The sequence below is a fragment of the Hyperoodon ampullatus genome (assembly GCF_949752795.1).
Source record: "Hyperoodon ampullatus genome assembly, chromosome: 18".
Taxonomy (NCBI): domain Eukaryota; kingdom Metazoa; phylum Chordata; class Mammalia; order Artiodactyla; family Ziphiidae; genus Hyperoodon; species Hyperoodon ampullatus.
Genome location: NC_136931.1, coordinates 51,020,820 through 51,035,135, shown reverse-complemented (window position 1 = coordinate 51,035,135; position 14,316 = coordinate 51,020,820). Strand labels below are relative to the sequence as shown.

Below are 14,316 nucleotides of genomic sequence, written 5' to 3'. Positions count from 1 at the left end.
GCAAAAAAAAAAAAATCTACATTAAAACCCTTTGTTGGAATGCTTTACACTTTCCACAGAACAGAAACTAAAATAACCTGTTATACAATTAGTCACAAATACAGTCCTCGAGTTTTGCCCATACACATGAGTATTGTCTAAAACATGTCTTCTTTGTAGCAGCTAGGCCCTGCCACCACTGTGCTTGGCTGAGTTCACAAATCTGTTGTAACCTGTAGCTTCCCTGTCACTTCTCTGGCTCTCCTCTCCTGCTAAGCTTTGTTTCCTGGCAGTAATCAAAACCTTCTGCCACTGCCATAGCTACTGCTGCTGCTGGAACCACCATAGCCACCTTGGTTTCGGGGTTTGGCAAAGTATTGGCCTCCACCACCATAGGGGCCAGAACTTCTGCCTCCAAAGTTTCCTCCTTTCATGGGTCCAAAATTGGAAGATTGATTGTTGTAACTGCCAAAATCATTGTAGCTTCCATCACCTCCAAAATTGCTTCCATCATTACCAAATCCATTATAGCCATCCCCACTGCCACCATATCCACCACCACCACAGCTGCCACCAAAGCCACCTCGACCACTGAAGTTTCCTCCACGACCAAAGTTGTCATTCCCACCAAAACCACCTCCACGACCACCACCAAAGTTTCCAGAACCACTTCGACCTCTTTGGCTGGATGAGGCACTAGCCATCTCTTGCTTAGATAGGGCTTTCCTTACTTCACAGTTGTAGCCATTCACAGTGTGGTATTTCTGAATGACAATCTTGTCTACAAAGTCATGGTCATCAAAGGTTACGAAAGCAAAGCCTCTCTTTTTGCCACTGCCTCGATCAGTCATGATTTCAATCACTTCAATTTTCCCATACTGTTCAAAATAATCTCTTAGATGATGTTCTTCAGTGTCTTCTTTAATGCCACCAACAAAAATCTTTTTCACAGTTAAGTGGGCACCAGGTATTTGAGAATCTTCTCTTGAGACAGCCTTCTTTGGTTCCACAACTCTTCCATCCACCTTGTGTGGCCTTGCATTCATGGCCGCATCCACCTCCTCCACAGTGGCATATGTGACAAACCCGAAGCCTCTGGAGCGTTTGGTGTTTGGATCCCTCATTACCACACAATCTGTGAGCGTTCCCCACTGCTCAAAATGGCTCCTCAGACTCTCATTGGTTGTTTCAAAGCTCAAACCTCCGATGAAGAGCTTCCGCAGCTGTTCGGGCTCTTTGGGTGACTCTGACTTAGACATGACGGCAGTGGAGGGGGGCGGGGGAGACGTTAACGATGCTTACTCGGCGGCGTCCATGAGCAGAAAGGAGTAATCTACCGAACGTATCTCTGTTCTCTGTTTTTGAGTGAGATTTTTTGATTTGTTTTAAATTCCACATATAAGTGAGATTATACAGTATTCGTCTTTCTCTGACATTTCACTTAACATTATGTTAAGTGAACCTCCTCAAGGTCCATACGTGTTTGTAGAAAATGACAAGATTTCATGTTTTTAATGGCTGAATAATATTCCATTATATATATGTACACTACATTATCTTCATCCATTCACCCGTCGATGGACACTTAGGTTCGTTTCATATCTTGACTAATGTAAATAATACTGCAGTGAACATGAGGGTTCATAAATCTTTTCAACTTAGTGTTTTCATTTTCTTCAGATAAATTCCCAGAAGTGGAATTGCTAGGTCATATGGTAGTTCTATTTTTAACTTTTTGAGCAACCTCCATACTGTCTTCCCTAGTGGCTGCACCAATTTACGTTCCCGCCAACAGTGCACAAGGGTTTCCTTTTCTCCACACCTTCACCAACACTTGTTATTTCTTGTCTTTTGGATAATAGCCATTCTAACAGGTGTGAGGTAATATCTCATGTGGTTTTGATCTGCATTTCCCTGATGATTAGTGGTGTTGAGCATTGTTTCCTGTGCCTGTTTGTTGGCCATCTATATGTCTTCTTTGGAAAAATGCTTACTCAGATCCTCTGCCCATTTTTTAATCAGATCGTTTGGTTTTGTGCTATTGAGTTGTATCAGTTCTTTATACATTTGGGGTATTTACCCCTTATAAGATATATGATCTGCACATATTATCTCCCATTCAGTAGGTTGCCTTTTCATTTTGTTGATGGTTTGTTTCCTATACTGTGCAGAAGCCTTTTAGTTTGATGTAGTCCTACTTGCTGATTTTTGCTTTTGTTGCCTTTGCTTGTGGTGTCAAATCCAAAAAATCATCACCAAGAGCAATGTCAAGGAACTTACTGCCTATGTTTATCTTCTAGGATTTTTATGGTTTCAGGTCTTACATTCAAGTCTTTAATCCATTCTGAGTTAATTTTTCTTTATGGCGTAAGATAGTCATCCAATTTTACTCTTTTGCATGTGGCTGTCCAGCGGCAGGATGGGACTGAAAGTTCCAACCCTCTAATCACTCCTTTGGGTCCACTAGGCACCAGCCCTCATCTTTAGATGCAGTCCAGTAGAGACCTCATTAACATAACAAAAGACACCTTCGTAGCTCTAAGCACTTAGGAAATTCCAAGGGTTTTAAGGAGCTCTGTGTCAGAAATGGGGATGAAGACCAAATGTATGCTTCTTATTATAAACCACAATATCACACCTCCCCTGCATTCTTCAATTCCTTGATGGCATTTATCTCTGCAGTCCCTCCAGGACTGTGGCATTGCTTTTGATTTATTTTCCTAGGTCAAGGCAGTTCTAGTGGCTTCCATTTGGCCTATCCGCCCAAAATAGCCCTCACTCCACAGCTCAGGGAACCAGTGTGGGGATTCTGCCAGTTGCTGAATATATCTACTCCAAGTATGCATTTCAAAACTGGGGAGGCATGGACATATATACACTACCAAACGTAAGGTAGATAGATAGTGGGAAGCAGCCGCAGAGCACAGGGAGATCAGCTCGGTGCTTTGTGACCGCCTGGAGGGGTGGGATGGGGAGGGTGGGAGGGAGGGAGATGCATGAGGGAGGGGATGTGGGAACAGATGTATATGTATGACTGATTCACTTTGTTATAAAGCAGAAACTAATAAAAAAAAAAAAGAAAAAAGAAAAAAAAAAAACTGGGGAAATAACCACAGGATGAGTTCAGGGACCCAGTGGGCCCTTGTGAGATGGACTGGAGCTAAAACTCCATTGCTTGTCTGATTTCCATACGGTCCTACTCTGACTGGTGGGCTACTGTGATATTTTGGGTCACCTGCAATTAGTGTCAGTTCACAGCCTGTGTCCATCAATCCCCCCAAAAGTCTGATTATGTCTTTTTCCCTGATGTATAGTCACTCTGGTAAAAGGTCAAAGGTCACTTTGGGGAAGAAGTCTTGGAGAAATATTAACAGTAAAACAAAACAAAACAAAAAAAACAGGGCTTCCCTGGTGGCGCAGTGGTTGAGAGTCCGCCTGCCGATGCAGGGGACACGGGTTTGTGCCCCGGTCCGGGAAGATCCCACGTGCTGTGGAGCGGCTGGTCCCATGAGCCATGGCCGCTGAGCCTGCGCGTCCAGAGCCTGTGCTCCGCAACGGGAGAGGCCACAACAGTGAGAGGTCCGCGTACCGCAAAAAAAAAAAAAAAAAAAAAAAAAAAAAAAAAAAACTAAACAAAACAAAAGAAATATTAACAGTAAAAATTTGGGTAGTATAGTGCAGTCCTTCCTCAAGGAGACCTGGCCTCCCCTTTATTCAGGACTCTGGGTCTTTATTTTTAATTTTTTAAATTTTTATTGGAGTATAGTTGATTTACAATGTTGTGTTAGTTTCAGATGTACAGCAAAGTGAATCAGTTATACATATACATATATCCACTCTTTTTTTTTTTTAGATTCTTTTCCCATATAAGCCATTACAGAGTATTGAGTAGAGTTCCCTGTGTTATACAGGAGGTTCTTATTTGTTATCTATTTTATGTACAGTAGTGTGTATACGTCAGTCCCAATATCTCAATTTATCCCTCCCCTGCCTATCCCCTGGTAACCGTAAGTTTGTTTTCTACATCCGTGACTCTACTTCTATTTTGTAAATAAATTCATTTATACCCATTTTTTTAGATTCCACATATAAGCGATATCATATGATATCTGTCTTTCTGCGTCTGACTTGCTTCGCTCAGTATGACAATTTCTGGGTCCATCCATGTTGCCACAAATGGCATTACTTTGTTCTTTTTTATGGCTGAGTAATATTCCATGGTATATATGTACCACATCTTCTTTATCCATTCCTCTTGATGGACATTTAGGTCGCTTCCATGTCCTGGCTATTGTAAATAGTGCTGAAAAAGATACATGTACCCCAAGGATTCTGGGTCTTTAAACTGGCCCAGTCTGGGAATTGATTGAAGGACATTGACTCTTTTTTTCTTGATTCAATTAAACTTTTGTTCACTTGATTTAGAACTCTTTCACTTATATGGATCAAGTAAGAATTTGGTAGACTTCCTATTTCTTTCATTTCTAGGAACCATGATCAATTAACCAGTGCCACTGTTCTCTGTGGCAGACTATTCTGATTGCAGCTTTGACTCTGCTGTCCATTATGCTGAGCATGGCCCACCTTGCCTTTGGTGATTAAGTATTGCCTCTTAGCCCTGCTACCTCTTGATCCAGTTTACCCCCATTGCATTGAGACTTCCCACTTCTGTAGCAGCAGTTCCCCCTGTAATTTCTGACCTCCAGAGAAGAGCCATCACAGAGCTCTTCAAGGCTGCTGGGGCTCCCTTACAAACTCATATCTCACAGTCATGGTGAAAGGTGTGACCTCTGAACACTCCCAGGGTGGGTGAGCAGGTCTGAAATGATAAATCCATACCACATTCCAATCTCTCCAAGTCTTTGGATCCCTTTCTCTCTCTCTGAGTAAATGGTCTCTTCTCTGATACAGATACCTCGTGTTTCTGTCAAGATAAACACATATAGATGGAAAACTTAGCAGTGACCTGGTGAGCTGAGTGGGAAAAACTTGGAGGTATTTTTCTCTGAGAAGACCTTCACGTGTCCCAGACCATGGAGCCCCAGAGGAGGGAGAGAGAGAATACCTCACACAGAGTCCCAGGTGCTCCTGGAGTGCCTGAGGGGAGTTAGCCAGATGAGGAGATGCTCACAGATGTGGGCCCTCTGGTCAGGCCTGACACAGTCAGTCTGGAGGGTCCCCCGTTGGGGGTTTCTGTTTTCCTTGAGAATGTCCTATGCCGCGAGATCTTTTGTGCTCTTGACTTGAAGGGAACTTGGGCCATGGTGACAAGATCCCAGTGCAAGGACGTAGGAGGTGGAGGATGTGGATGACCTGGGCTCACACGGTGCAGTTGGGGGAAGTGCCTATTGAAAAGTCATTCTGTTTAGATGAATGCATGAGAATGTCATGCAATTGAGAATGAGGGATGCGGACAAAAAGGGAGACCCATTTGCAGATGAGAGAGGGCCCTCTGTCTCCCCCCAAGCAGAGGAGGAAGTCTGGCAGAGGAGAGCCTAGTCTGAAGAAGGGCGCCACTACCCCACAGGTTTCTGGGAACAGAAGACAGTCAGGGGTTTTGTGTCAGAGTCAGCCCAGCTTGGACCCCAGTCATGATGCCCAAAATAACCTCTGCAGGGAGAAAGGTGCTGAGGCTCCTCGGCAGGTCCATTAATGGGGAAAGAGCAGGGAGAAGGAAATCTGCAGTGTTTGCACTTACAGGAGACTCACCCCTACCCCATTCAGATGGGATGCATGTCTCAGCACCACCCTCCCTAGGAGGTGTGCGCTGGGACATCACTTCTCATGAGAGCAGGATCGTTTTTAAACAAAGGCACGTCTATCATTTTGTCTAAGGATGGTGGTTAGTTACTCTCCTCCCCAAATCATCCTGTCTCCATGCTCAGGCTACTTGAGGACATTTTTGGGTTGAGTGAGTCTAGCAGTTCCCACGGGGGTTGTGTGTGGGTGTGTGGGTGTGTGGTGTGTGGGTGTGTGAGAGATACCGGGTGTGTGGTGTGTGGGTGTGTGAGAGATACCTTTATGTGTCCTGATGTCACCCTCTGGTTCAGATTAGTGCTCTGGACATCAACTGCCGGGCAGAGATGGGCTGACTCTTGCCTGCAAGACAGGCAGTGCAGGACTGTGGCCACCCTGGGCATATTCTGCAGCACAGTAGAACTCTGGTAGGACCGGATGGGCCACATTCCCTTGGTCTCACACTTCAAAATGGTTAAAGTGGTGAATATTAGATTATGTGAATTTTACCTCAAAAACAAAACATTGGGCTTCCCTGCCGATGCAGGGGACATGGGCTCGTGCCCCGGTCTGGGAAGATCCCACATGCTGCGGAGCGGCTGGTCCCGTGAGCCATGGCCGCTGAGCCTGCGTGTCCGGAGCCTGTGCTCCGCAACGGGAGAGGCCACAACGGTGAGAGGTCTGCGTACCGCAAAAAATAAACAAACAAAAAAACCCCCCAAAAAACATTTAGGAGAGAATCCTACACCTTACCTTGTATAAAACTGGCACCAATACACTGCTGTGGGTGTATGTGGATGTCCGTTTCTTCACACCCTAAGCACTCCCATAGTAATTATGTGGGAGCTGAAGCAGGTGCCCACCCATTCATCCATCTTTCCTTCCTTTCCTCATGCTCTGAACACTTTATAGCCATTTTTCTGTGCCAGACCCTTGAGTAGGAGTGATGGCCCCATTGAGAAGCATATCTAGGCTCAGCCTGCCTGTCTCTCGGGTGCTCGGGGATCCACAGGACACATGACGTGAATAGAGGAACTGCTCCTGAACACGTTGTTACAGCACAGAGGAGAAGAGAATCGGAGGCAGGAGTTCAGAGGGGGTCCCTACTGTCCACCTTTGGAGGCTGGGATGAACTATGGCAGACGGCCAGTGAGCCTGGCTGTAAAAGGGGAAGGAGCAGGTTGATGGAGAAAGGGGAAGAGGGCACCCCAGGCGGGGACTGTGTAAGCAGATACGGGGAGACAGGAGCAAGTCTTGATGGACCAAGAGTTAGGAGGGGGCAGTGCATGTGGAAAGGGGGTGATGAGGAGCAGGTGAGAGGGAGTTCTTGGGGAAAGGTGAGATGAAACATGAAGTGTTGGCGTGTTTTTTTTTTTTTTTTTTTTTTTTTTTTTTTTTTTTTTTTTTTTTTTGCGGTAGGCGGGCCTCTCACTGTTGTGGCCTCTCCCCTTGCGGAGCACAGGCTCCGGAGCACAGGCTCAGCGGCCATGGCTCACGGGCCCAGCCGCTCCGCGGCATGTGGGATCTTCCCAGACCGGGGCACGAACCCGTGTCCCCTGCATCGGCAGGCGGACTCTCAACCACTGCGCCACCAGGGAAGCCCTGTTGGCGTGTTTTATAGGTATCTTTTCCCCCAGAGCCTGGGCTGAAGAGGCCAGGAGGGCTCAGGACACTGGAGGGGGCTAAGAAGAAGTTACGTTCATGATGTGTCTACCACCTCTGGTTGCTTCCTCCTGCTCATCTTTGTGTGGGCATCAGCTGGCCCCGTTTTCTTTTTTTTTTTTTTTCATCTTTATTGGAGTATAGTTGCTTTACAGTGTTGTGTTAGTTCCTGCTGTACAACAAAATGAATCAGCTCTATGTATCCATATATCCCCATATCTCCTGCCTGGCCCTGTTTTCCTGTGTCCCTTCCTGCATTTGCAAAGGAAAAAAGGCTGGGAGCTGTCCATGGTCTCTTGGTCCTCAGCGCGGTGAGGACAGCCCAGAGCTGCCCTCCCTGAGCAAGAGCGCTTGGGAATGTCATCCTTGCCTGTTAATATTCTCCCCACCACATTCTGCCACCAAAACGTCTCTTTCCCAGGAAATAGGGATGGTAGTTGGGAAAATTTAGACATAATATTTTCCTGTGTGCCCCAGGAAAGAATGGACTCAGAGTTACAGGTGAATTTCTTCTAAGAGAAAATCGCCCTGAGCAAAAAAAAAAAAAAAAGTAGGGCAAGGGTCCTCTTTATTCAGATCACTTCCAGGTGATCCTGGGGAGGTCACAGACCTGTCTACTTTCCCAGGAAGTCCCTTACTCCCCAAAGAGAAGGCAAAAAAAACCCCTGGAGATAAATGTTAAAGATTTAGAATTTTTTCTCAACTGGCGATGGCACTGACCGCCACTCAGAGAGCATTAGAAAATGTAGGGGCGGGCCATAGTTTGGCTCTATCTGTGACTTGACGGGCCTTCCAGAGCTTAGAACGTGGGGACAAGATTTTAAAATGCGGTAAAAGGCTCAGGACTGTCCCACAAAACAAGGAATTTCCCACCCAACATGCTAGTATGTCAGCTCTTCAAAGGAAATGAATCCGTTAATTTTCTTTATAGTCCATATCTTCAACTGACACAGTATACATTTATTTATTTGTTTATCTTCTGTCTCCACAACTTTTAGAGAGTGAGCTCCATGAGAGAAGTGACTTTGCTTTATTTGCAGCTGTATTTTCTGACTCTATAATTAGGGAAAACCATGAGATTCATGTTTAAACAGTGTTCAAAGATGCTTTGAACGAAAAGAACAGAACATGAAAAGTGCCCAAAGGACCTCTTACTGGTTTCTGATCTGCTGTATTATGCCTGAAATATTATTTTGTATTTATTGAAATGGCACTTTGCTACATATAAGGTTTATCTATCTCTATTTTTTTCATTCATTATTATCTTCATCGTTTAGATTTAGCCTTTAAAAAATATTTGTCTAGTTCAGTGGTTCTCAATGGTGTTGATTTTTCCTCCTAGAGATTTTTTTTTTTTTTTTTTGCGGTACGCGGGCCTCTCACTGTTGTGGCCTCTCCCGTTGCAGAGCACAGGCTCCGGACGCGCAGGCTCAGCGGCCATGGCTCACGGGCATAGCCGCTCCGCGGCATGTGGGATCTTCCCGGACCGGGGCATGAACCCGTGTCCCCTGCATCGGCAGGCGGACTCTCAACCACTGCGCCACCAGGGAAGCCCACCTTCTCCTTTGTTGACCAGTCAGAGTGAACATCCCAGGAGCCCACAGGAGAGAGCTGTGTACAGGTGTCAGTGCAGGAGTAGTAGGTGCCAATGGTCTGGGCCACCTGCCCTTGTCTAATCCTGGACATACCACTTCCATTCGTCATGAATGCTGCCCTCCCCACCTGACCTTAATTTGCGGGATGTGATAGAACGAAGGACATGATACCAAGTTCTGGCTAACTGGTCACATTACATCCCATGTCTGTCTCCTGAGGCTTAGGAGCAGATTAGGAGCTGTTTTGCTACTGCTGTAGAGCCATGGCCTTGCTGCATGGAATTCTCTCCTTAGGTTCTGCCAGAAGCCCCACAAAGTACCATTCATCCTCTTACATGGAGTTTATGGAGATTTATGTGCAGTAACTTGTCCTTTACTCTGGAGGGTGGTCCAGCAGCCCTCAGACTGTTGGAGTCCTAAGAGCTCCATAGATGTGGCAGGTCCCTGAATGGTCACAGACGAGGATGCCCCACAGACCATGGAACCCTCACACACTGCTTAAGTTGCTGATAACTAGAGCTGAACCTTGCCACTGGCATCATTCTCACCAATGGATGTCACAGTCATCTTTGATGTCATTGTCACTGATCAATATTAGTAGTATTCCTCTACTGCCCTTTGGAACGTATGTGTCATACTAGGCACTCAGAATACTTGCCACTTCTTGTTCATCAGGTCTGATTACCTTGTGGTTATTAGTATAGTGGGCCAGGACTGATGGGCTGTTCTGCCGGTTGTCCAGATCTCTTGGGACTACACTGGGAGGGAGCCTGAGACCGTGGACGCAATGCCGTTGTGCCTCCATGTAAACACGCACTGCTGCTTGCCTACCTACGCCAAACAGTAAAATATTTTAATAGTTAACACTGGAAGTGACTTGCCTGTAAAGAGCCTTTCTTTTGAAAGGGCTCTTTCAAAACTGAAAGATTTTTTTTTCATTTTTATTGGCGTATAGTTGATTTACAATGTTGTGTTAGTTTCAGGTGTACAGCAAAGTGAATCAGTTATACATATACATATATCCACTCTTTTATTTTTAGATTCTTTTCCCACTCTTTTTAAAATAAATTTGATTAGAGTAAAAGAGCTCTAAGGAGCAGATTAGTTGGCCAAAACTAGGTTCAATTAAGATGAAATTTAACCACACACTTACTGTGTCAAGACAGAGTCCCTTCTCTGAGTATGGAGGCTCCTTGTCAAATGGAGAAAAGTCTCATTTTGTCACATGCTTTTACTAACTAAACTGCTTTTAAGCTTCCATCATATACATTTTTACTCTCTAGGCTTAAGGAAGTAATCTCATGAAAAAGGATTTTGTTTGCTTGCTCGGTTCATTTCAAAGGAGAGAATGTTCCTTTAGGAAACACAGGCCACATGTTCTTCACCTCACTCCAAATAACATCAGTGCATTTTCTCTTTTGTTGTTCTCCAAAAAGCTTGTACAAAAAGCCAGAAATACTTTAGTATGTAAGATGACTTTCATGACTTATCACCTTCCTTAAAAAAAACTTCAGGGGGCTTCCCTGGTGGCACAGTGATTGAGAATCTGCCTGCTAATTCAGGGGACACGGGTTCGAGCCCTGGTCTGGGAGGATCCCACATGCCGCGGAGCAGTTGGGCCCGTGAGCCACAACTACTGAGCCTGCGCGTCTGGAGCCTGTGCTCCGCAACAAGAGAGGCCCGCGCACCGCGATGAAGAGTGGCCCCCGCTTGCCACAACTAGAGAAAGCCCTCGCACAGAAACGAAGACCCAACACAGCAAAAATAAATTAATTAATTAATAAACTCCTACCCCCAACATCTTAAAAAAAAAACAAAAACAAAACTTCAGGGCTTCCCTGGTGGCGCAGTGGTTGGGAGTCCGCCTGCCGATGCAGGGGACACGGGTTCGTGCCCCAGTGTGGGAAGATCCCACATGCCGCAGAGCAGCTGGGCCCGTGAGCCATGGCCGCTGAGCCTGTGCGTCTGGAGCCTGTGCTCCGCAGCGGGAGAGGCCACCGCAGTGAGAGGCCCGCGTACCGCAAAAAAAAATAAAACATAAAAAAAATAATAAAAATACATACTTAGTGTTTACCTGGTTGAAAAAGAAGCTTTTTTAAAAAAATAAACAATTTAGGTCTTAATGCTGAAGTCTTTAGAAATTTACGTTTGGCTGACGTGCATACTATTGGCAATAGCATGTATGGCTGCTGCGACAAATTACCACAAATTTAGCAGATTCACAGCACAGATTCATCCTCTAACAGTCAGCGGTCTTGACATCTCCAGTAGGTTTCTCTGGGCTGAAATCAGCGTCTGCAGGATCACGTTCCTTTCTGCTGCTCTTGGAGACAATTGGATTCCTTGCCTTTCCAGCTGCTGGAGGCTCTCCTCATCCCTTGGCTCATGGTCCCTCACTACATCCATCACCTTTTCTCCCTCTGGTCCATCCTCACATCACCTTCTTCCTTCTTGTACTCAAATCTCTCTCTGTTTACTCCCAGTATAGGGACCCTTGTGATCCCATTTAGATCCTACCTGGATAATCCAGGATCATCTCCCCAAGTTAAGATCCTTAACTTTATCCCATGAGCAAAGGCCCCTTGATCACGTAATGTAACTTTCACAGCTCACAGAGATCAGATTGTGGATATCCCTGGGACCCTTATTCAGCCTACCACAGCATGAAAACAACTTCAAAATGTTTCATTTCTTATATAAAAGCTTTTAAAGACTGCCCACTTCCCCTTCTGAGCACTGGATGGTGGTGAGATGTGGCCCCAGTGGTTGAACCACTCGGCGGTGCTCCCACAATACTGCAGGAGGAAGGACTCATTGCATCTCACGACTTCTGGCATTTTTATGATTAGACATCATGGTGGTCAAACAAGTGGGAGGGAAGTAACCTGGTACATCAAGTGACGCCATGTACCGTGTCACAGGCTCATTGTCCAGGACCACTTTCTTTGTGAAATATGCATGTCCCATGACTTCTCTAAGAGGAGATAAATTCAGGACAGGGACTGAAATGAGCAGACACACCTCACGTTCTCCCCCATGGATTTGTTTAGTTCACTTATCAAGGACAAGGCCATGGAAATTCTAGGAGGTATGGTGGCTGAATCTCTCACAGAGAAAGTAAGGAATATTGTAAAAGATAAACTAATGATACATGGAACGGAGCAGGCCCTGACACCCTTAAACTGGTTGGTTACATACTAAACCAAAAGGATACTGATATTTCTGCTAGACAAGATAGCTTCGGTGGCATACAACCAGTTGGACATGAGTTGTTTAAAAAACTAAGTTCACATATATCTTTAAAAAGATGTTTGGTCGCCAACCAGCAGAAGTGATGGTGCTTTAATTTCTCCTAATATATCTGTTCTGTATCTAAAATATCTTTGTGAAATCTTAAAAGACAACATCACATATTATTGTATAAGATAACCCATCATAACAGCAGAAATGTAAGTTTTGGTGCTAATTATAAATCCCAACTCTGCTTCCCTGACAAAAAGAGGATTTGAAACTGGAAAAATATTTCAGATATTATGATAAGCACGTTCAGAAGACACAGATAACTGTATGGGATTCTTGAACTGGTTCCCAAACTGTGGGATCATCAACCACTGGACAGGTATTTTGATTCTGAACGTTTGCCTTTGAAGTACTTGTACTGACACTGCCTCCCTGACAAAAACACAGACTTGAAACTAGAGTAATATTTCTTTTTTTTTTCTTTTTGCGGTACGCGGGCCTCTCACTGTCGTGGCCTCTCCCGTTGTGGAGCACAGGCTCCAGACGCGCAGGCTCAGCGGCCATGGCTCACGGGCCCGGCCGCTCCGCGGCATGTGGGATCTTCCCAGACTGGGGCGCGAACCCGTGTCCCCTGCATCGGCAGGCGGACTCTCAACTACTGCGCCACCAGGGAAGCCCCGCTTCATTCCTTTTTATGGCTGAATAATGTACAATTGTATGGATACATGACATGTTGCTTATCCATTCATCCTTGCCTTTGCCTTAGAAGACAAATCCAAAAAAAATTATTGCTGTGATTTATATCAAAAACTGTTCTGCTTGTGTTTTCTTCTAGGTGTTTTGACTTCAGATCTTACACTTAGGTCTTTAATCCATTTTGAGTTTACTTTTGTGTATAATGTTAGAAAATGTCCTAATTTTATTCTTTTACATGAGTTGTTCAGTTTTCCCATTTACTGAAGAGACTGTCTTTTCCCCTTTGTATATTAATTTTTTAAATTAATTATTTATTTATTTTGGCTGCACCAGGTCTTAGTTGCAGCACATGGGATCTTCCTCGAGGCATGTGGGATCTTTTTTTTTTTTTTAGTTGTGGCACGCAGGAGATCTAGTTCGCCGACCAGGGATCGAACCAGGGCCGCTTGCATTGGGAGCACAGGGTCTTACCCACTGGACCACCAGGGAAGTCCCCGTCATACATTAATTAACTATATATGTGTGGGCTCATTTCTGGGCTCTCAATTCTGTCATATTGATCTATGTGTCTGTTTTTGTGCCAATACCATACTGTGTTTTTTTCTTCAGCATCCAAAATCTTTTTAATAACAAGGCAGGATCTGGGATTAGTTTTTGTAGCCACGGCTGACCCATCGACTCTGACCCGCTCAAACTTCTGGCCCTTGGAGCATACATAGTGTTTGGTGTGGCTATGTGGGGTTCCTGGGGCCTTGCAGAATTGCCTGTACACCTCTCAGCCCTTTCGAGGACCAGGGAGGAGAACAGTGTCACAACCCTTGTGAGAGTCCAGGGCAAGCTGGTCGAAGGTGAGGATCTTGCCCCCAGCCTTGAGGATGCTACTCACTTGCAGAGCACACACCTTCAGTTCGGGCACATCATTGGTTATAGACCCTACAACCAGAGCTGTTTTGCCTTCTTGGCCAGGAAGCTTCATCTTCCAGATCACCTGGGAAAGAGATGGAGGTGGCTGATTGGTGCGACTCATGAACAACCTCTTTAGCACAAGTTGATTGAAAGTGGAGTGGGTTCGTCTGGCCAGAAACATGTACAGCTTGACCAACAGTCTTAGGTGGATGTCCTGGCTCTTGGGCTCCTTGGGCCAAAACTTTCAGTCCTTGTCACGGCGGATGTCAGCTCCCATAATGGAGCCTCCTCCTTAGCCAGGTCTGGAAAGAGAGAACCATACCATGCTGTTTTTTTGGTTTTTGGGGGGGTTTTAATTAATTTATTTATTTTTGGCTGTGTTTGGTCTTTGTTGCTGCGCACAGGCTTTCTCTAGTTGTGGTGAGCGGGGGCTACTCTTCGTTGCGGTGCATGGGCTTCTCACTGCGGTGGCTTCTCTTGTGGCGGAGCACGGACTCTAGGC

General features: G+C 45.4%; 1 protein-coding gene and 1 pseudogene across 2 annotated transcripts; both read right to left on the bottom strand.

Annotated features, from left to right (window-relative positions):
* On the bottom strand, nucleotides 1-1,238 carry LOC307066260 (heterogeneous nuclear ribonucleoprotein A1-like; the record flags this gene model as incomplete). Its single annotated transcript, XM_079723367.1, has 1 exon — nucleotides 1-1,238. The coding sequence occupies one exon, from the start codon at nucleotides 1,236-1,238 to the stop codon at nucleotides 276-278; it is 963 nt and encodes a 320-aa protein (XP_079579493.1). The 3' UTR covers nucleotides 1-275.
* A 12,317-nt stretch (nucleotides 1,239-13,555) lies between these two features.
* Nucleotides 13,556-14,091, bottom strand: LOC307065917 (large ribosomal subunit protein eL18-like; annotated as a pseudogene). The gene has a single exon. The product of its transcript is annotated as a large ribosomal subunit protein eL18-like (transcript).
* Nucleotides 14,092-14,316: the final 225 nt, after the last annotated feature.